Source organism: Oncorhynchus tshawytscha, linkage group LG10, assembly GCF_018296145.1.
Source record: "Oncorhynchus tshawytscha isolate Ot180627B linkage group LG10, Otsh_v2.0, whole genome shotgun sequence".
Lineage (NCBI taxonomy): Eukaryota > Metazoa > Chordata > Actinopteri > Salmoniformes > Salmonidae > Oncorhynchus > Oncorhynchus tshawytscha.
Genome location: NC_056438.1, coordinates 468784 through 490253, shown reverse-complemented (window position 1 = coordinate 490253; position 21470 = coordinate 468784). Strand labels below are relative to the sequence as shown.

The 21470-nt window shown below is 48.8% G+C and overlaps 1 protein-coding gene across 7 annotated transcripts in view; it reads right to left on the bottom strand.

The window, feature by feature from the left end:
* LOC112242781 (disks large homolog 4-like) overlaps positions 1-21470 on the bottom strand; it is a 118184-nt gene that overhangs the window by 12116 nt on the left and 84598 nt on the right. For 6 of the 7 annotated variants that reach the window (XR_006084209.1, XM_042327958.1, XM_042327960.1 and 3 more), the window contains 5 exons: positions 15950-16073; positions 15184-15343; positions 13515-13617; positions 8927-9029; positions 8664-8840 (listed from right to left, as the gene is read on the bottom strand). Coding sequence is in view for 6 of the 7 variants with exons in the window: in XM_042327958.1 (XP_042183892.1) it covers positions 8664-8840; positions 8927-9029; positions 13515-13617; positions 15184-15343; positions 15950-16073 (667 nt within the window). In the remaining variant the exon portion in view is untranslated. The remainder of the gene's footprint in view (positions 1-8663; positions 8841-8926; positions 9030-13514; positions 13618-15183; positions 15344-15949; positions 16074-21470) is intronic. The other variant, XM_042327959.1, reaches the window with a different exon arrangement.

The window sequence follows — 21470 nt, the reverse complement described above, 5'->3', positions numbered from 1 at the left end:
GTGTCCCCCAGTCGGCCTTAGGTGTGGTCCCCTCAGTGTTAGGTGTCCCCCTCAGTGTTAGGTGTGGACTCCCTCAGCGTTATAGGTGTGGTCCCCTCAGCGTTAGCCCCCTCAGCGTTACGTGTGGTCCCCCTCAGTGTTAGCTGTGGTCCCCCCTCAGTGTTAGGTGTGGTCCCCCTCAGTGTTAGGTATGGTCCCCTCAGTGTTAGGTATGGTCCCCTCAGTGTTAGGTATGGTCCCCTCAATGTAAAGTGTGGTCCCCCTCAGTGTTAGGTGTGGTCCCCTCAGTGTTAGGTGTCCCCCCCCTCAGTGTTAGTTGTGGTCCCCCTCAGCCCCCTTAGGTGTGGTCCCCTCAGTTTTAGGTGTGGTCCCCTCAGTGTTAGGTGTACCCCCCCCTCAGTGTTAGGTGTGGTCCCCCTCAATGTTATGTGTCCCCCTCGGCCTTAGGTGTGGTCGCCACAGTGTTAGGTCCCCCCCCTCAGTGTTAGGTGTGGTCCCCCTCAATGTTATGTGTCCCCCTCTGCCTTAGGTGTGGTCGCCACAGTGTTAGGTCCCCCCTCAGTGTTAGGTGTGGTCTCCCTCAGCGTTAGGTGTGGTCCCCTCAGCGTTAGGTCCCCCCTCAGTGTTAGGTTTGGTCCCCCTCAGTGTTAGGTGTGGTCCCCCAGTGTTAGGTCTGGTCCTCCTCAGCGTTAGGTGTGGTCCCCCTCAGCGTTAGGTGTGGTCCCCCTCAGTGTTAGGTGGTCCCCCTCAGTGTTAGGTGTGGTCCCCCTCAGTGTTAGGTGTGGTCCCCCTCAGTGTTAGGTGTGGTCCCCTCAGTGTTAGGTGTGGTCCCCTCAGTGTAAGGTCTGGTCCCCCTCAGCGTTAGCTGTGGTCCCCCTCAGTGTTAGGTGTGGTCCCCCTCAGTGTTAGGTCTGGTCCCCCTCAGCGTTAGGTGTGGTCCCCCTCAGTGTTAGGTCTGGTCCCCCTCAGTGTTAAGTGTGGTCCCCCTCAGTGTTAGGTGTGGTCGCCCTCAGTGTTATGTCCCCCTAAGTGTTAGGTATGGTCCCCCTCAATGTTAGGTGGTGGTCCCCCTCAGTGTTAAGTGTGGTCCCCCTCAGTGTTAGGTGTGGTCCCCCTCAGTGTTAGGTATGGTCCCCTCAGTGTTAGGTATGGTCCCCTCAGTGTTAGGTATGGTCCCCTCAATGTAAAGTGTGGTCCCCCTCAGTGTTAGGTGTGGTCCCCTCAGTGTTAGGTGTCCCCCCCCAGTGTTAGTTGTGGTCCCCCTCGGCGTTAGGTGTGGTCCCCTCAGTTTTAGGTGTGGTCCCCTCAGTGTTAGGTGTACCCCCCTCAGTGTTAGGTGTGGTCCCCCTCAATGTTATGTGTCCCCCTCGGCCTTAGGTGTGGTCGCCACAGTGTTAGGCCCCCCTCAGTGTTAGGTGTGGTCTCCCTCAGCGTTAGGTGTGGTCCCCTCAGCGTTAGGTCCCCCTCAGTGTTAGGTGTGGTCCCCCCAGTGTTAGGTCTGGTCCTCCTCAGCGTTAGGTGTGGTCCCCCTCAGCGTTAGGTGTGGTCCCCCTCAGTGTTAGGTGTCCCCCCCTCAGTGTTAGGTGTGGTCCCCCTCAGTGTTAGGTGTGGTCCCCCAGTCAGTGTTAGGTGTGGTCCCCCTCAGTGTTAGGTGTGGTCCCCCTCAGTGTAAGGTCTGGTCCCCCTCAGTGTTAGCTGTGGTCCCCCTCAGTGTTAGGTGTGGTCCCCTCAGTGTTAGGTCTGGTCCCCCTCAGCGTTAGGTGTGGTCCCCCTCAGTCAGTGTTAGGTCTGGTCCCCCCCCCTCAGTGTTAAGTGTGGTCCCCTCAGTGTTAGGTGTGGTCCCCCTCAGTGTTATGTCCCCCCCTCAGTGTTAGGTTTGGTCCCCTCAATGTTAGGTGTGGTCCCCTCAGTGTTAAGTGTGGTCCCCTCAGTGTTAGGTGTGGTCCCCCTCAGTGTTAGGTCCCCCTCAGTGTTAAGTTTGGTCCCCCTCAGCGTTAGGTGTCCCCCTCAGCGTTAGGTGTGGTCCCCCAGCGTCAGCGTTAGGTGTGGTCCCCTCAGTGTTAGGTCTGGTCCCCTCAGCTCAGCATTAGGTGGGTCCCCCTCAGTGTTAGGTGTGGTCCCCCTCAGCGTTTGTGGTCCCCCCCTCAGTGTTAGGTGTGGTCCCCTCAACGTCAGGTCTGGTCTCCTCAGTGTTAGGTGTGGTCCCCCTCAGTGTTAGGTGTGGTCCCCCTCAGTGTTAGGTCTGGTCCCCCTCAGTGTTAGGTGTGGTCCCCTCAGCGTCAGGTCTGGTCCCCTCAGTGTTAGTGTGGTGTGGTCCCCCTCAGTGTTAGGTCTGGTCCACCTCAGCGTTAGGTGTGGTCCCCCTCAGTGTTAGGTCTGGTCCCCTCAGTGTTAGGTGTGGTCCCACTCAGTGTTAGGTCTGGTCCCCCTCAGTGTTAGGTCTGGTCCCCCTCAGTGTTAGGTCTGGTCCCCTCAGTGTTAGGTGTGGTCCCCTCAGTGTTAGGTGTGGTCCCCCTCAGTGTTAGGTGTGGTCCGCTCAGTGTTAGGTGTGGTCCTCCCAGTGTTAGGTGTGGTCCCCCTCAGTGTTAGGTGTGGTCCCCCTCAGTGTTAAGTGTGGTCCCCCTCAGTGTTAGGTGTGGTCCCCCTCAGTGTTAGGTCCCCCTCAGTGTTAAGTTTGGTCCCCTCAGCGTTAGGTGTCCCCCTCAGCGTTAGGTGTGGTCCCCCTCAGCGTTAGGTGTGGTCCCCTCAGTGTTAGGTCTGGTCCCCCTCAGCATTAGGTGTGGTCCCCTCAGTGTTAGGTGTGGTCCCCCTCAGCGTTTGGTCCCCCCCTCAGTGTTAGGTGTGGTCCCCCTCAACGTCAGGTCTGGTCTCCCTCAGTGTTAGGTGTGGTCCCCCTCAGTGTTAGGTGTGGTCCCCCTCAGTGTTAGGTGTGGTCCCCCTCAGTGTTAGGTGTGGTCCCCTCAGTCAGGGTCTGGTCTCCCTCAGTGTTAGGTGTGGTCCCCCTCAGTGTTAGGTCTGGTCCACCTCAGCGTTAGGTGTGGTCCCCCTCAGTGTTAGGTCTGGTCCCCCTAAGTGTTAGGTGTGGTCCCACTCAGTGTTAGGTCTGGTCCCCCTCAGTGTTAGGTCTGGTCCCCCTCAGTGTTAGGTCTGGTCCCCCTCAGTGTTAGGTGTGGTCCCCTCAGTGTTAGGTGTGGTCCCCCTCAGTGTTAGGTGTGGTCCGCTCAGTGTTAGGTGTGGTCCTCCTCAGTGTTAGGTGTGGTCCCCTCAGTGTTAGGTGTGGTCCCCCTCAGTGTTAGGTCCCCCTCAGTGTTAGGTGTGGTCCCCCTCAGTGTTAGGACTGGTCCCCCTCAGCGTTAGGTCTGGTCCCCCTCAGCGTTAGGTCTGGTCCCCCTCAGCGTTAGGTGTGGTCCCCTCAGCGTTAGGTGTGGTCCCCCTCAGTATTAGGTGTGGTCCCCCTCAGTGTTAGGTGTGGTCCCCTCAGTGTTAGGTGTGGTCCCCTCAGTGTTAGGTGTGGTCCCCCTCAGCGTTAGGTGTGGTCCCCCTCAGCGTTAGGTGTGGTCCCCCTCAGTGTTAGCTGTGGTCCCCCTCAGTGTTAGGTGTGGTCCCCCTCAGTGTTAGGTATGGTCCCCTCAGTGTTAGGTATGGTCCCCAATAAGTGTGGTCCCCCTCAGTGTTAGGTTTGGTCCCCCTCAGTGTTAGGTGTGGTCCCCCTCAGTGTTATGTGCCCCCCTCGGCCTTAGGTGTGGTCCCCCAGTGTTAGGTGTCCCCCTCAGTGTTAGGTGTGGTCTCCCTCAGCGTTATAGGTGTGGTCCCCTCAGCGTTAGCCCCCCCTCAGTGTTACGTGTGGTCTCCCTCAGTGTTAGCTGTGGTCCCCCTCAGTGTTAGGTGTGGTCCCCCTCAGTGTTAGGTATGGTCCCCTCAGTGTTAGGTATGGTCCCCTCAGTGTTAGGTATGGTCCCCTCAATGTAAAGTGTGGTCCCCCCTCAGTGTTAGGTGTGGTCCCCTCAGTGTTAGGTGTCCCCCCTCAGTGTTAGTTGTGGTCCCCCTCGGCGTTAGGTGTGGTCCCCTCAGTTTTAGGTGTGGTCCCCTCAGTGTTAGGTGTACCCCCCTCAGTGTTAGGTGTGGTCCCCCTCAATGTTATGTGTCCCCCTCGGCCTTAGGTGTGGTCGCCACAGTGTTAGGTCCCCCCCTCAGTGTTAGGTCCCCCTCAGTGTTAGGTGTGGTCCCCTCAATGTTATGTGTCCCCCTCTGCCTTAGGTGTGGTCGCCACAGTGTTAGGTCCCCCCCCTCAGTGTTAGGTGTGGTCTCCCTCAGCGTTAGGTGTGGTCCCCTCAGCGTTAGGTCCCCCTCAGTGTTAGGTTTGGTCCCCCTCAGTGTTAGGTGTGGTCCCCCCCCCCTCAGTGTTAGGTCTGGTCCTCCTCAGCGTTAGGTGTGGTCCCCCTCAGCGTTAGGTGTGGTCCCCCTCAGTGTTAGGTGTCCCCCTCAGTGTTAGGTGTGGTCCCCCTCAGTGTTAGGTGTGGTCCCCCTCAGTGTTAGGTGTGGTCCCCCTCAGTGTTAGGTGTGGTCCCCCTCAGTGTAAGGTCTGGTCCCCCTCAGCGTTAGCTGTGGTCCCCCTCAGTGTTAGGTGTGGTCCCCCTCAGTGTTAGGTCTGGTCCCCCTCAGCGTTAGGTGTGGTCCCCCTCAGTGTTAGGTCTGGTCCCCCTCAGTGTTAAGTGTGGTCCCCCTCAGTGTTAGGTGTGGTCCCCCTCAGTGTTATGTCCCCCTAAGTGTTAGGTTTGGTCCCCCTCAATGTTAGGTGTGGTCCCCCTCAGTGTTAAGTGTGGTCCCCCAGTGTTAGGTGTGGTCCCCCTCAGTGTTAGGTCCCCCTCAGTGTTAAGTTTGGTCCCCCTCAGCGTTAGGTGTCCCCCTCAGCGTTAGGTGTGGTCCCCCAGCGTTAGGTGTGGTCCCCTCAGTGTTAGGTCTGGTCCCCCTCAGCATTAGGTGTGGTCCCCTCAGTGTTAGGTGTGGTCCCCCTCAGCGTTTGGTCCCCCCTCAGTGTTAGGTGTGGTCCCCCTCAACGTCAGGTCTGGTCTCCCTCAGTGTTAGGTGTGGTCCCCCTCAGTGTTAGGTGTGGTCCCCCTCAGTGTTAGGTCTGGTCCCCCTCTCAGTGTTAGGTGTGGTCCCCCTCAGCGTCCCCTCAGGTCTGGTCTCCCTCAGTGTTAGGTGTGGTCCCCCTCAGTGTTAGGTGTGGTCCCCCTCAGTGTTAGGTGTGGTCCCCTCAGTGTTAGGTGTGGTCCCCCTCAGTGTTAGGTGTGGTCCCCTCAGTGTTAGGTCGTGGTGGTGTTAGGTGGTCCCCTCAGGTCCCCCTCAGTGTTAGGTCCCCCCAGTGTTAGGTCCAGTGTTAGGTGTGGTCCCCCTCAGTGTTAGGCGTGGTCCCCCTCAGTGTTAGGTTTCCCCCAGTGTTAGGTGGTCCCCCTCAGCGTTAGGTCTGGTCCCCCTCAGCGTTAGGTGTGGTCCCACTCAGCGTTAGGTGTGGTCCCCCTCAGTATTAGGTGTGGTCCCCTCAGTGTTAGGTGTGGTCCCCTCAGTGTTAGGTGTGGTCCCCTCAGTGTTAGGTGTGGTCCCCTCAGCGTTAGGTGTGGTCCCCCAGTGTCAGCGTTAGGTGTGGTCCCCCTCAGTGTTAGCTGTGGTCCCCCTCAGTGTTAGGTGTGGTCCCCCAGTCAGTGTTAGGTATGGTCCCCTCAGTGTTAGGTATGGTCCCCTCAATGTTAAGTGTGGTCCCCCTCAGTGTTAGGTTTGGTCCCCCTCAGTGTTAGGTGTGGTCCCCCTCAGTGTTATGTGTCCCCCCCTCGGCCTTAGGTGTGGTCCCCTCAGTGTTAGGTGTCCCCCAATGTTAGGTGTGGTCTCCTCAGCGTTATAGGTGTGGTCCCCTCAGCGTTAGGCCCCCTCCCCTCAGCGTTACGTGTGGTCCCCCTCAGTGTTAGCTGTGGTCCCCCTCAGTGTTAGGTGTGGTCCCCCTCAGTGTTAGGTATGGTCCCCTCAGTGTTAGGTATGGTCCCCTCAGTGTTAGGTATGGTCCCCTCAATGTAAAGTGTGGTCCCCCTCAGTGTTAGGTGTGGTCCCCTCAGTGTTAGGTGTCCCCCCCTCAGTGTTAGTTGTGGTCCCCCTCGGCGTTAGGTGTGGTCCCCTCAGTTTTAGGTGTGGTCCCCTCAGTGTTAGGTGCCCTCAGTGTTAGGTGTGGTCCTCAGTGTTAGGTGTGGTCCCCTCAATGTTATGTGTCCCCCTCGGCCTTAGGTGTGGTCGCCACAGTGTTAGGTCCCCGCCTCAGTGTTAGGTGTGGTCTCCCTCAGCGTTAGGTGTGGTCCCCTCAGCGTTAGGTCCCCCTCAGTGTTAGGTTTGGTCCCCCTCAGTGTTAGGTGTGGTCCCCCTCAGTGTTAGGTGTGGTCCCCCTCAATGTTATGTGTCCCCCTCGGCCTTAGGTGTGGTCGCCACAGTGTTAGGTCCCCCCTCAGTGTTAGGTGTGGTCTCCTCAGCGTTAGGTGTGGTCCCCCTCAGTATTAGGTGTGGTCCCCCTCAGTGTTAGGTGTGGTCCCCTCAGTGTTAGGTGTGGTCCCCTCAGTGTTAGGTGTGGTCCCCCTCAGCGTTAGGTGTGGTCCCCCTCAGCGTTAGGTGTGGTCCCCCCCCCTCAGTGTTAGCTGTGGTCCCCCTCAGTGTTAGGTGTGGTGGTCCCCCTCAGTGTTAGGTATGGTCCCCTCAGTGTTAGGTATGGTCCCCTCAATGTTAAGTGTGGTCCCCCTCAGTGTTAGGTTTGGTCCCCCTCAGTGTTAGGTGTGGTCCCCCTCAGTGTTATGTGTCCCCCCCCCCTCGGCCTTAGGTGTGGTCCCCTCAGTGTTAGGTGTCCCCCTCAGTGTTAGGTGTGGTCTCCTCAGCGTTATAGGTGTGGTCCCCTCAGCGTTAGCCCCCCCCTCAGCGTTACGTGTGGTCCCCCTCAGTGTTAGCTGTGGTCCCCCTCAGTGTTAGGTGTGGTCCCCCTCAGTGTTAGGTATGGTCCCCTCAGTGTTAGGTATGGTCCCCTCAGTGTTAGGTATGGTCCCCTCAATGTAAAGTGTGGTCCCCTCAGTGTTAGGTGTGGTCCCCTCAGTGTTAGGTGTCCCCCCTCAGTGTTAGTTGTGGTCCCCCTCGGCGTTAGGTGTGGTCCCCTCAGTTTTAGGTGTGGTCCCCTCAGTGTTAGGTGTACCCCCTCAGTGTTAGGTGTGGTCCCCTCAATGTTATGTGTCCCCCTCGGCCTTAGGTGTGGTCGCCACAGTGTTAGGTCCCCCTCAGTGTTAGGTGTGGTCTCCCTCAGCGTTAGGTGTGGTCCCCTCAGCGTTAGGTCCCCCTCAGTGTTAGGTTTGGTCCCCCTCAGTGTTAGGTGTGGTCCCCCCAGTGTTAGGTCTGGTCCTCCTCAGCGTTAGGTGTGGTCCCCTCAGTGTTAGGTCTGGTCCGCCTCAGCGTTAGGTGTGGTCCCCCTCAGCGTTAGGTGTGGTCCCCTCAGCGTTAGGTGTGGTCCCCCTCAGTGTTAGGTGTCCCCCTCAGTGTTAGGTGTGGTCCCCCTCAGTGTTAGGTGTGGTCCCCCTCAGTGTTAGGTGTGGTCCCCCTCAGTGTTAGGTGTGGTCCCCCTCAGTGTAAGGTCTGGTCCCCCTCAGCGTTAGCTGTGGTCCCCCTTAGTGTTAAGTGTGGTCCCCCTCAGTGTTAGGTGTGGTCCCCCTCAGTGTTAGGTCCCCCTCAGTGTTAAGTCCCCCTCAGTGTTAGGTTTGGTCCCCCTCAATGTTAGGTGTGGTCCCCCTTAGTGTTAAGTGTGGTCCCCCTCAGTGTTAGGTGTGGTCCCCCTCAGTGTTAGGTCCCCCTCAGTGTTAAGTTTGGTCCCCCAGCGTTAGGTGTCCCCCTCAGCGTTAGGTGTGGTCCCCCTCAGCGTTAGGTGTGGTCCCCTCAGTGTTAGGTCTGGTCCCCCTCAGCATTAGGTGTGGTCCCCTCAGTGTTAGGTGTGGTCCCCCAGCATTAGGTGTGGTCCCCTCAGTGTTAGGTGTGGTCCCCCTCAGCGTTTGGTGCCCCCCCCCTCAGTGTTAGGTGTGGTCCCCCTCAACGTCAGGTCTGGTCTCCCTCAGTGTTAGGTGTGGTCCCCCTCAGTGTTAGGTGTGGTCCCCCTCAGTGTTAGGTCTGGTCCCCCTCAGTGTTAGGTGTGGTCCCCTCAGCGTCAGGTCTGGTCTCCCTCAGTGTTAGGTGTGGTCCCCCTCAGTGTTAGGTCTGGTCCCCCTCAGCGTTAGGTGTGGTCCCCCTCAGTGTTAGGTCTGGTCCCCTAAGTGTTAGGTGTGGTCCCCCTCAGTGTTAGGTCTGGTCCCCCTCAGTGTTAGGTCTGGTCCCCCTCAGTGTTAGGTCTGGTCCCCCTCAGCGTTAGGTCTGGTCCCCCTCAGTGTTAGGTCTGGTCCCCCTCAGTGTTAGGTCTGGTCCCCCTCAGCGTTAGGTCTGGTCCCCCTCAGCGTTAGGTCTGGTCCCCCTCAGCGTTAGGTGTGGTCCCCTCAGCGTTAGGTGTGGTCCCCCTCAGCATTAGGTGTGGTCCCCCTCAGTGTTAGGTCTGGTCCCCCTCAGCGTTAGGTCTGGTCCCCCTCAGCGTTAGGTGCGTTACCCGCATTAGGTGTGTTACCTACCTGTGTTTGCTAGGTATATACCCTAGTTCTTCCAGTTGTCCCTGTTGTCCCAGTCTCCTAGCAGTCCACCACTCTTCATCACTACAGTCAGTCACATGGAGCACCTCCCCGAAGTTAAAGCCCAATGCCTGGCTCAACAGCCCACAGTCTGCTGTTTTATCATAGTCAAACAGGGCCCTGCATAGAGAGGACATAGAGCTACATTAGTATGTCAGGGAGACATTAGCATGACATAGGGCTACATTATCATGATACTACTTTACCTGACATAGAAGGTCCTGTTGGCTCGGAGGGTCCCAGAGCTCATGCTACTGTTCATCATCTGTTCTCTCAGGTCGTGAATCTTAGCCTCAAACCTGCTGTATTCTACGCACGCACACACACACACACACACACACACACACACACACACACACACACACACACACACACACACACACACACACACACACACACACACACACACACACACACAACACACACACACACACACACACACACACACACACACACACACACACACACACACACACACACACACACACACACACACACACACACACACACACACACACACACACACACCAATTGATGAACGGACTGCTGAATGTATATTTTTCTCTTGCTTTATTTGTTCTTTTCCACATTATGTCTCTCTCTGATAAGCAGGAAGGGGCTGAACATAGACCATATTAATATATGTAGCCTTACAAATAAGGTTCATGAAATCAATGACCAGGTTGGTCCTGGTCAGTTCCTGGATGGGAGATCAGATGCTGCTGGAAGTGGTGTTAGAGGTCCAGTAGGAGCCACTCTTTCCTCTGGTCTAAATAATATCCCAATGCCCCAGGGCAGTGATTGGGGACACTGCCCTGTGTAGGGTGCCGTCTTTCGGATGGGGCGTTAAACGGGTGTCCTGACTCTCTGAGGTCATTAAAGATCCCATGGCACTTATCGTAAGAGTATGGGTGTTAACCCCGGTGTCCTGGCTAAATTCCCAACCTGGCCCTCATACCATCACGGTCACCTAATAATCCCCAGTTTGGCTCATTCAACTATTCCCCTGGTCATTGCTGCAAATGAGAACGTGTTCTCAGTCAACTTACCTGGTAAAATAACAGATAAATAAAAAAATAACTTGCTGACATCAGATAACATTTATATATTAGCCATTTCTGAGACTCACTTAGATTATTCATTTGATGATACAGCAGTAGCAATACAAGGATATAACATCTATAGAAGAGATGGGAATGTTTATGGGGGAGGTGTTGCTGTATATATTCAGAGCCATATCCCTGTAATACCATCGTGCGCAAATTGATTCTGTCCCCCCACACCAAACGCAATCACGACACACAGGTTGAAATAAGATACAATTGTATCAGGCTGTAGTAGTGTTACCTTCTGGACAGTAGTTAGTCTACAGTAGTCTATATTTAGTATATAGTAGTCTGTAAATAGTCTACAGTAGTCTGTAAATAGTCTACAGTCGTCTATATTTAGTATATAGTAGTCTGTAAATAGCCTACAGTAGTCTGTAATTAGTCTATAGCAGTTTGTAGTTAGTCTATAGTAGTCTGTATTTAGTCTACAGTTAGTCTATAGTAGTCTGTAATTAGTCTATAGTAGTCTATAGTAGTCCATAGTAGTCTGACGTAGTCTACAGTTAGGCTATAGTAGTCTGTAATTAGTCTATAGTAGTCTATAGTAGTCTGATGTAGTCTACAGTAGTCTACAGTAGTCTGACGTAGACTACAGTAGTCTATAGTAGTATACAGTTTGTCTATAGTAGTCTATAGTAGCCTACAGTAGTCTATAATAGTCTGACAAGTCTACAGTAGTCTACAGTAGTCTGACGTAGTCTATGGTAATTTGACTTAGTCTACAGTTTGTCTATACTAGTCTGACGTAGACTAAAGTTTGTCTATATTTGTCTATAGTAGTCTAAAGTTAGTCTATAGTAGTCTATAGTTGTCTAAAGTTTGTCTATAGTAGTCTATAGTAGTCTAAAGTTAGTCTATAGTAGTCTATAGTTGTCTAAAGTTAGTCTATAGTAGTCTGTAATTTGTCTACAGTTAGTCTATATTGGTCAGTAGAGAGTATATAGTCGTCTGTAGTAGTCTTACGTAGTCTACAGTAGTCTATGGTTGTCTGATGTAGTCTACAGTTTGTCTATAGTAGTCTGACATAGACTACAGTTTGTCTATAGTAGTCTGACATAGACGACAGTTTATCTATAGTAGTCTGACATAGATGACAGTTTGTGTATAGTTTTCTACAGTAGTCCATAGTAGCCTACAGTAGTCGATAGTCTGACGTAGTCTACATTAGTCGGACATAGTCTATAGTAGTCTGAAGTAGTCTACAGTTTGTCTATAGCAGTCTGTTATTAGTCTACAGTTAGTCTATAGTAGTCTATAGTAGTCTAAAGTTAGTCTATAGTAGTCTATAGTAGTCTAAAGTTAGTCTATAGTAGTCTGTAATTAGTCTACAGTTTGTCTATAGTAGTCTGAAGTAGTCTACAGTTCCTCTATAGTTTTCTACAGTAGTCTATAGCAGCCTACAGTAGTCTATAGTAGTCTGACGTGGTCTACAAAATTTTGACATAGTCTAAGTAATCTACAGTAGTCTGACGTAGTCTACAGTTTGTCTAGTCTGACGTAGTCTACAGTAGTCTGACATAGTGTACAGTAGTCTATAGTAGTCTACAGTTTATCTATAGTAGTCTGACGTAGTCTACAGTTTGTCTATAGCTTTTTACAGTAGTCTATAGTAGCCTACAGTAGTCTATAGTTTATCTATAGTAGTCTATAGTCACTAATAATGCCACTTTAATAATGTTTACATATGTTGCATTACTCATCTCATATGTGTATACTGTATTTTATACCATCTATTGCATCTTGCCTATGATGCTCGGTCATCGCTCATCCATATATTTATATGTATATATTCTTATTCCATCTCTTTACTTAGATTTGTGTGTATAAAGTAGTTATTGTGGAATTGTTAGATTACTTGTTAGATATTACTGCATTGTCGGAACTAGAAGCACAAGCATTTCACTACACTCACATTAACATCTGCTGTATGTGACCAGAACAATTTGATTTGGAATGGTCTATAGTAGTCTGTAGTTAGTCTGTGGTTAGTCTATAGTAATCTGTAGTAGTCTATAGTAGTCTGTAGTTAGTCTGTGGTTAGCCTATAGTAATCTGTAGTTGTCTATAGTAGTCTGTAGTTAGTCTGGGGTTAGCCTATAGTAATCTGTAGTTGTCTGTAGTAGTCTGTAGTAGTCTATAGTAGTCTGTAGTAGTCTATAGTAGTCTGCCGTGAATCTGTAGTAATATAAATTTGTCTATAATAGTCTATGGTAGTCTGTAGTTAGTCTGGAGTTAGTAGTTTATAGTAGAATGTAGTAGTATATCCTAGTATGTAGTTAGTCCTTATTAGTCTATAGTAGTCTACAGTAGTCTATAGTAGTTTACAGTAGAATGTAGTAGTCTATCCTAGTATGCAGTTAGTCATTACTAGTCTATAGTAGTCTATAGCAGTTTATAGTAGAATGTAGTAGTCTATCCTAGTATGTAGTTAGTCCTTATTAGTCTATAGTAGTCTACAGTAGTCTATAGTAGTTTATAGTAAAATGTAGTAGTCTATCCTAGTACGTAGTTAGTCCTTATTAGTCTATAGTAGTCTACAGTAGTCTATAGTAGTTTAAAGTAGATTGTAGTAGTCTATCCTAGTATGTAATTAGTCTTATTAGTCTATAGTAGTTTATAGTAGAATGTAGTAGTCTATTCTAGTATGTAGTTAGTCCTTATTAGTCTATAGTAGTCTACAGTAGTCTATAGTAGTTTATAGTAGAATGTAGTAGTCTATCCTAGTATGTAGTTTGTCCTTATTAGTCTATAGTAGTCTCACTCTCTGGACTGTACTGGTCTGTAGTGGTCTGTGATTTTCTTACCCACAGGTCTGTAGTGGTCTGTGATATTCTTACCCTCAGGTCTGTAGTGGTCTGCAGTGGTCTGTGATATTCTTACCTTCAGGTCTGTAGTGGTCTGTGATATTCTTACCATCAGGTCTGCAGTGGTCTGTGATATTATTACCTTCAGGTCTGTAGTGGTCTGTAGTGGTCTGTGATATTCTTATCTTCAGGTCTGTAGTGATCTGTGATATTATTACCCTCAGGTCTGTAGTGGTCTGTAGTGGTCTGTGATATTATTACCCTCAGGTCTGTAGTGGTCTGTAGTGGTCTGTAGTGGTCTGTGATATTATTACCCTCAGGACTGTAGTGGTCTGTAGTGGTCTGTAGTGGTCTGTAGTGGTCTGTGATATTATTACCCTCAGGTCTGTAGTGGTCTGTAGTGGTCTGTAGTGGTCTGTGATATTATTACCCTCAGGTCTGTAGGTCTGTAGTGGTCTGTAATATTCTTACCCTCAGGTCTGTAGTGGTCTGTAGTGGTCTGTGATATTCTTACCCTCAGGTCTGTAGTGGTCTGTGGTGGTCTGTGATATTATTACCTTCAGGTCTGTAGTGGTCTGTGATATTCTTACCCTCAGGTCTGTAGTGGTCTGCAGTGGTCTGTGATATTCTTACTCTCAGGTCTGTAGTGGTCTGTGATATTATTACCTTCAGGTCTGTAGTGGTCTGTGGTGGTCTGTGATATTATTACCTTCAGGTCTGTAGTGGTCTGTGATATTCTTACTCTCAGGTCTGTAGTGGTCTGTGATATTCTTACGCTCAGGTCTGTAGTGGTCTGTAGTGGTCTCTAGTGGTCTGTGATATTCTTACGCTCAGGTCTGTAGTGGTCTGTAGTGGTCTCTAGTGGTCTGTGATATTCTTACCCTCAGGTCTGTACTGAGCGATGATAGTAACAGTCTGTCCAGCATTCTTCAGAGCTGCTGCAGCCTGTTCATGAGTCGCATGTCTGAGATCCACACCGTTCACCTGCAGAGGAGTTATAACCATTACATTACATAATATTACAATATGACATAACACTACACAACACCTAGCATTACATAACACTACATAACACTATATAACACTATGTGACACTACATAACACTATGTGACACTACATAACACTACATGACACTATGTAACACTACATAGCACTATGTACCACTACATAACATTACATAACACTATATAACACTACATAACACTACATAGCATTACATAACACTACATAGCACTACATAGCATTACCTAACACAACACTGTACTGTAACATTACACTAAATAAGACTACATAACACTATGTAACACTACATAACACTATGTAACACTACATAACACTATGTAACACTACATAACACTATGTAACACTACATAACACTACATAGCATTGCATAGCATTACATAACATAACACAACATAACATTACATAACACTACGCAACACTATGTAACACTACATAACATTACATAACACTACAAAACGTTACATAACATTACATAACACTATGTAAGACTACTAAACATTATATAACATTACATAACACTATGTAAGACTACAAAACATTATATAACATTACATAACACTACGTAACACTACGTAACACTACGTAACACTATGTAACACTATGTAACACTATACAACATTACATAACACTACTTAACACTACATAACATTACATAACACTATGTAACACTATGTAACACTACATAACACTACATAACACTACAAAACATTACATAACATTACATAACACTAAATAAGACTACATAACATCACATAACACTATGTAACACTACGTAACACTACATAACACTACATAACTCTACATAACACTACGTCACACTACGAAACACTATGTAACACTATGTAACACTATACAACATTACATAACACTACGTAACACTACATAACACTACAAAACATTACATAACACTAAATAAGACTACATAACATCACATAACACTATGTAACACTACGTAACACTACATAACATTACATAACACTATGTAACACTATGTCACACTACATAACATTACATAACACTATGTAACACTATACAACATTACATAACACTACGTAACACTACATAACACTACAAAACATTACATAACATTACATAACACTAAATAAGACTACATAACATCACATAACACTATGTAACACTACGTAACACTACATAACATTACATAACACTACAAAACATTACATAACATTACATAACACTATGTAATGCTATGCAACACTACATAACACTACATGACATTACATAACACTATGTAACACTACATGACATTACATAACACTATGTAACACTACATGACATTACATAACACTATGTAACACTACATGACATTACATAACACTATGTAACACTACATAACATTACATAACACTATGTAACACTACATGACATTACATAACACTTTGTAACACTACATAACATTACATAACACTATGTAACACTACATGACATTACATAACACTATGTAACACTACATAACATTACATAACACTATGTAACACTACATAACATTACATAACACTACTCACGCTGATGATTTGGTCTCCCTTGCGTAGCTCTCCTGAGAGATCAGCCGGTCCTCCAGCCAGGATGAAGGAGATAAAGATTCCCTCTCCGTCTTCTCCCCCAACGATGTTAAACCCCAGACCAGTCGACCCTCGGTGGATACACACCCGCCTGGCCTCTCTACTGGGAGGCCACACACAGACATTATAATACACCGTATCACCCTAACCCTCTCTACTACATATCTACTGTAACGCTCAGCAGCCTGGTCTCTCTACTACATATCTACTGTAACGCTCAGCAGCCTGGTCTCTCTACTACATATCTACTGTAACACTCAGCCTGGTCACTACTACATATCTACTGTAACACTCAGCCTGGTCTCTCTACTACATACCTACTGTAACACTCAGCCTGGTCACTACTACATATCTACTGTAATACTCAGCCTGGTCACTAGTACATATCTACTGCAACACTCAGCCTGGTCACTACTACATATCTACTGTAATACTCAGCCTGGTCACTACTACTACATATCTACTGTAATACTCAGCCTGGTCACTAGTACATATCTACTGTAACACTCAGCCTGGTCACTAGTACATATCTACTGTAACACTCAGCCTGGTCACTCAGCCCAATATGTCTCCATACAGATAGAACCAGACATTAAACAGACATTTCTCCATACATCCCAACCTGAGGTAATGATCTGATGTCTGGTTTGACGGACAGGATATGATTTGAGTTACATTGACATTTTTGTGTGTGTCTGTGTGTCCTGACCTGGGGATGTCGTCTTCTCCCATCATGCCATGCGGTATGGGTGAGTAGCGTCGTGGCGAGGGCGGCGGCAGAGAGGATTGTGGGTAATCTAGGTAGTTAGGGCCCACGTCTGGGTCCATGTACGCTGGAGAGACAGGGAGAGATGAGGTTGAATATGTAGAGCTAGACCCCGGTACATTACAACACTGCTCAGCTTCAAGTTCCTTGGTGTCCACATCACCAACAAACTATCATGGTCCAAACACACCAAGACAGTCGTGAAGAGGGCACCACAAAACCTATTCCCCCTCTGGAGACTGAAAAGATTTGGCATGGGTCCTCAGATCCTCAAAAGGTTCTACAGAGTAGTGCGTACGGCCCAGTACATCACTGGGGCTAAGCTGCCTGCCATCCAGGACCTCTATACCAGGCGGTGTCAGAGGAAGGACCAACAAATTGTCAAAGACTCCAGCCACCCTGGTCATAGACTGTTCACTCTACTACCACACGGCAAGCGGTACCCAGAACCCCAAGTCTAGGTCCAAGAGGCTTCTAAACAGTGTTTACCCCCAAGCTATAAGACTCCTGAACAGCCAATCGATTGGCCACCCGGACTATTTACATTAACACCCCCCTTTTAAGCCGCTGCTACTCTCTGTTTATTAATTATCCATAGTGTCACGGCCCCTCCTCTGCAGTGCAGGGGTGGATCCTCCTGCAGGCAGAGGAGGGTCCTTAGTGATTGGAGTCACCTGGGCTCAGGGTATTTAAACTGCTGCTTCACCAGTCTCTCTCTCTCTCTCTCTGCTCCTCCAGGTATGATCCTGTTTTGTTTGTTCCTTTCTAGTTTTACATAGTTTTCACTCAGTCATATTCACACACAGATTCACGCATCCCTGCACTTTACATACACCTTACATTATGATACTTCATTACATACACCTTACATTATGATACTTCATTACATACACCTTACATTATGATACTTCCACACCTCATTCCTTTTTCTTTGTTTAAAGTCAATAGTTTTGGTTTATAATAAAGAACCTTTTTGATTGGCCGATACCTGTTGTTCGTGTCTCCTCATTTTTGCCACAGACTATGAGCCGGTCTGGGACAATAGTTAGTTAACGATTCACATAATACCTCGACTAACCTGGACCCCCGCACATGGACTCGGTACACCTTGTATATAGCCTCCACATTGACTCGGTACCGGTTGACTCCACATTGACCCTGTACCGGTACCCCTGTATATAGCCTCCACATTGACACTGTACCGGTACCCCCTGTATATAGCCTCCACATTGACTCGGTACCGGTACCCCTGTATATAGTCTCCACATTGACCCTGTACCGGTACCCCTGTATATAGCCTCCACATTGACACTGTACCGGTACCCCTGTATATAGCCTCCACATTGACTCTGTACCGGTACCCCTGTATATAGTCTCCACATTGACTCTGTACCGGTACCCCCTGTATATAGCCTCCACATTGACTCTGTACCAGTACCCCTGTATATAGCCTCCACATTGACTCTGTACCAGTACCCCTGTATATAGCCTCCACATTGACTCTGTACCGGTACCCCTGTATATAGCCTCCACATTGACTCTGTACTGGTACCCCTGTATATATCCTCCACATTGACTCTGTACTGGTACCCCCTGTATATAGCCTCCACATTGACTCTGACTCCCTGAATATAGCCTCCACATTGACGCTGTACCGGTACCCCCTGTATATAGCCTCCACATTGACTCTGTACCGGTACCCCCTGTATATAGCCTCCAAATTGACTCTGTACCGGTACCCCTGTATATAGCCTCCACATTGACTCTGTACCGGTACCCCCTGTATATAGCCTCCACATTGACTCTGTACCAGTACCCCCTGTATATAGCCTCCACATTGACTCTGTACCAGTACTCCCTGTATATAGCCTCCACATGGACTCAGTACCGGTACCCCTGTATATAGTCTCCACATTGACTCTGTACCGGTACCCCCTGTATATAGCCTCCACATTGACTCTGTACCAGTACCCCTGTATATAGCCTCCACATTGACTCTGTACCAGTACCCCCTGTATATAGCCTCCACATTGACTCTGTACCGGTACCCCTGTATATAGCCTCCACATTGACTCTGTACCGGTACCCCCTGTATATAGCCTCCACATTGACTCTGTACCAGTACCCCTGTATATAGCCTCCACATTGACTCTGTACCAGTACCCCCTGTATATAGCCTCCACATTGACTCTGTACCGGTACCCCTGTATATAGCCTCCACATTGACTCTGTACCAGTACCCCTGCTTATAGCCTCCACATTGACTCTGTACCAGTACCCCCTGTATATAGCCTCCACATTGACTGTACCAGTACCCCTGTATATAGCCTTCACATTGACTCTGTACCAGTACCCCGGAATATAGCCTCCACTTTGACTCTGTGCCGGTACCCACTGTATATAGCCTCCACATTGACTGTACCAGTACCCCCTGTATATATCTTCCACATTGACTCTGTACCAGTACCCCTGTATATAGCCTCCACATTAACTCTGTACCGTAACACCCTGTATATAGCCTCCACATTGACTCTGTACCGGTACCCCCTGTATATAGCCTCCACATTGACTCTGTACTGGTACCCCCTGTATATAGCCTCCACATTGACTCTGTACCGGTACCCCCTGTATATAGCCTCCACATTGACTCTGTACCGTAATACCCTGAATATAGCCTCCACATTGACGCTGTACCGGTACCCCTGTATATAGCCTCCACATTGACTCTGTACCGGTACCCCCTGTATATAGCCTCCAAATTGACTCTGTACCGGTACCCCCTGTATATAGCCTCCACATTGACTCTGTACCGGTACCCCTGTATATAGCCTCCACATTGACTCTGTACCAGTACCCCTGTATATAGCCTCCACATTGACTCTGTACCAGTACTCCCCTGTATATAGCCTCCACATGGACTCAGTACCGGTACCCCCTGTATATAGTCTCCACATTGACTCTGTACCGGTACCCCTGTATATAGCCTCCACATTGACTCTGTACCAGTACCCCCTGTATATAGCCTCCACATTGACTCTGTACCAGTACCCCCCTGTATATAGCCTCCACATTGACTCTGTACCGGTACCCCCTGTATATAGCCTCCACATTGACTCTGTACCGGTACCCCCTGTATATAGCCTCCACATTGACTCTGTACCAGTACCCCTGTATATAGCCTCCACATTGACTCTGTACCAGTACCCCCTGTATATAGCCTCCACATTGACTCTGTACCGGTACCCCTGTATATAGCCTCCACATTGACTCTGTACCAGTACCCCCTGCTTATAGCCTCCACATTGACTCTGTACCAGTACCCCCCTGTATATAGCCTCCACATTGACTGTACCAGTACCCCCTGTATATAGCCTTCACATTGACTCTGTACCAGTACCCCCGGAATATAGCCTCCACTTTGACTCTGTGCCGGTACCCACTGTATATAGCCTCCACATTGACTGTACCAGTACCCCCTGTATATATCTTCCACATTGACTCTGTACCAGTACCCCTGTATATAGCCTCCACATTAACTCTGTACCGTAACACCCTGTATATAGCCTCCACATTGACTCTGTACCGGTACCCCCTGTATATAGCCTCCACATTGACTCTGTACCGGTACCCCCTGTATATAGCCTCCACATTGACTCTGTACCGGTACCCCCTGTATATAGCCTCCACATTGACTCTGTACCGGTACCCCTGTATATAGCCTCCACATTGACTCTGTACCGGTACCCCCTGTATATAGCCTCCACATTGACTCTGTACTGGTACCCCTGAATATAGCCTCCACATTGACTCTGTACCGGTACCCCCTGAATATAGCCTCCACATTGACTCTGTACCGTAATACCCTGTATATAGCCTCCACATTGACTCTGTACTGGTACCCCTGAATATAGCCTCCACATTGACTCTGTACCAGTACCCCCTGTATATAGCCTCCACATTGACTCTGTACCGGTACCCCCTGTATATAGCCTCCACATTGACTCTGTACCGGTACCCCTGTATATAGCCTCCACATTGACTCTGTACCGGTACCCCCTGTATATAGCCTCCACATTGACTCTGTACCAGTACCCCCTGTATATAGCCTCCACATTGACTCTGTACCAGTACCCCCTGTATATAGCCTCCACATTGACTCTGTACCGGTACCCCCTGTATATAGCCTCCACATTGACTCCGTACCAGTACCCCTGTATATAGCCTCCACATTGACTCTGTACCGGTACCCCCTGTATATAGCCTCCACATTGACTCTGTACCGGTACCCCTGTATATAGCCTCCACATTGACTCTGTACCGGTACCCCTGTATATAGCCTCCACATTGACTCTGTACCGGTACCCCTGTATATAGCCTCCACATTGACTCTGTACTGGTACCCCCTGAATATAGCCTCCACATTGACTCTGTACCGGTACCCCCTGAATATAGCCTCCACATTGACTCTGTACCGTAATACCCTGTATATAGCCTCCACATTGACTCTGTACTGGTACCCCTGAATATAGCCTCCACATTGACTCTGTGCCGGTACCCCTGTATATAGCCTCCACATTGACTCTGTACCAGTACCCCTGTATATAGCCTCCACATTGACTCTGTACCGGTACCCCTGTATATAGACTCCACATTGACTCTGTACCAGTACCCCTGTATATATATATATATATATATATATATATATATATATATATATATATATATATATATAGCCCCATGTACATATTGATATTTTATTGTCTTACTGTTTTTACTTTAGTTTATTTAGAATATATTTTCTTAAGAAAAGCAAGAGTTAAAACTGCATTGTTGGTTAAGGGCTGGTCAGTCAGCATTTCACTGTGAGGTCTACACCTGTTGGTTAAGGGCTGGTCAGTCAGCATTTTACTGTGAGGTCTACACCTGTTGGTTAAGGGCTGGTCAGTCTGCATTTCACTGTGAGGTCTACACCTGTTGGTTAAGGGCTGGTCAGTCAGCATTTCACTGTGAGGTCCACACCTGTTGGTTAAGGGCTGGTCAGTCTGCATTTCACTGTGAGGTCTACACCTGTTGGTTAAGGGCTGGTCAGTCAGCATTTCACTGTGAGGTCTACACCTGTTGGTTAAGGGCTGGTCAGTCAGCATTTCACTGTGAGGTCTACACCTATTGGTTAAGGGCTGGTCAGTCAGCGTTTCACTGTGAGGTCTACACCTGTTGGTTAAGGGCTGGTCAGTCAGCATTTTACTGTGAGGTCTACACCTGTTGGTTAAGGGCTGGTCAGTCTGCATTTCACTGTGAGGTCTACATCTGTTGGTTAAGGGCTGGTCAGTCAGCATTTCACTGTGAGGTCCACACCTGTTGGTTAAGGGCTGGTCAGTCTGCATTTCACTGTGAGGTCTACACCTGTTGGTTAAGGGCTGGTCAGTCAGCATTTCACTGTGAGGTCTACACCTGTTGGTTAAGG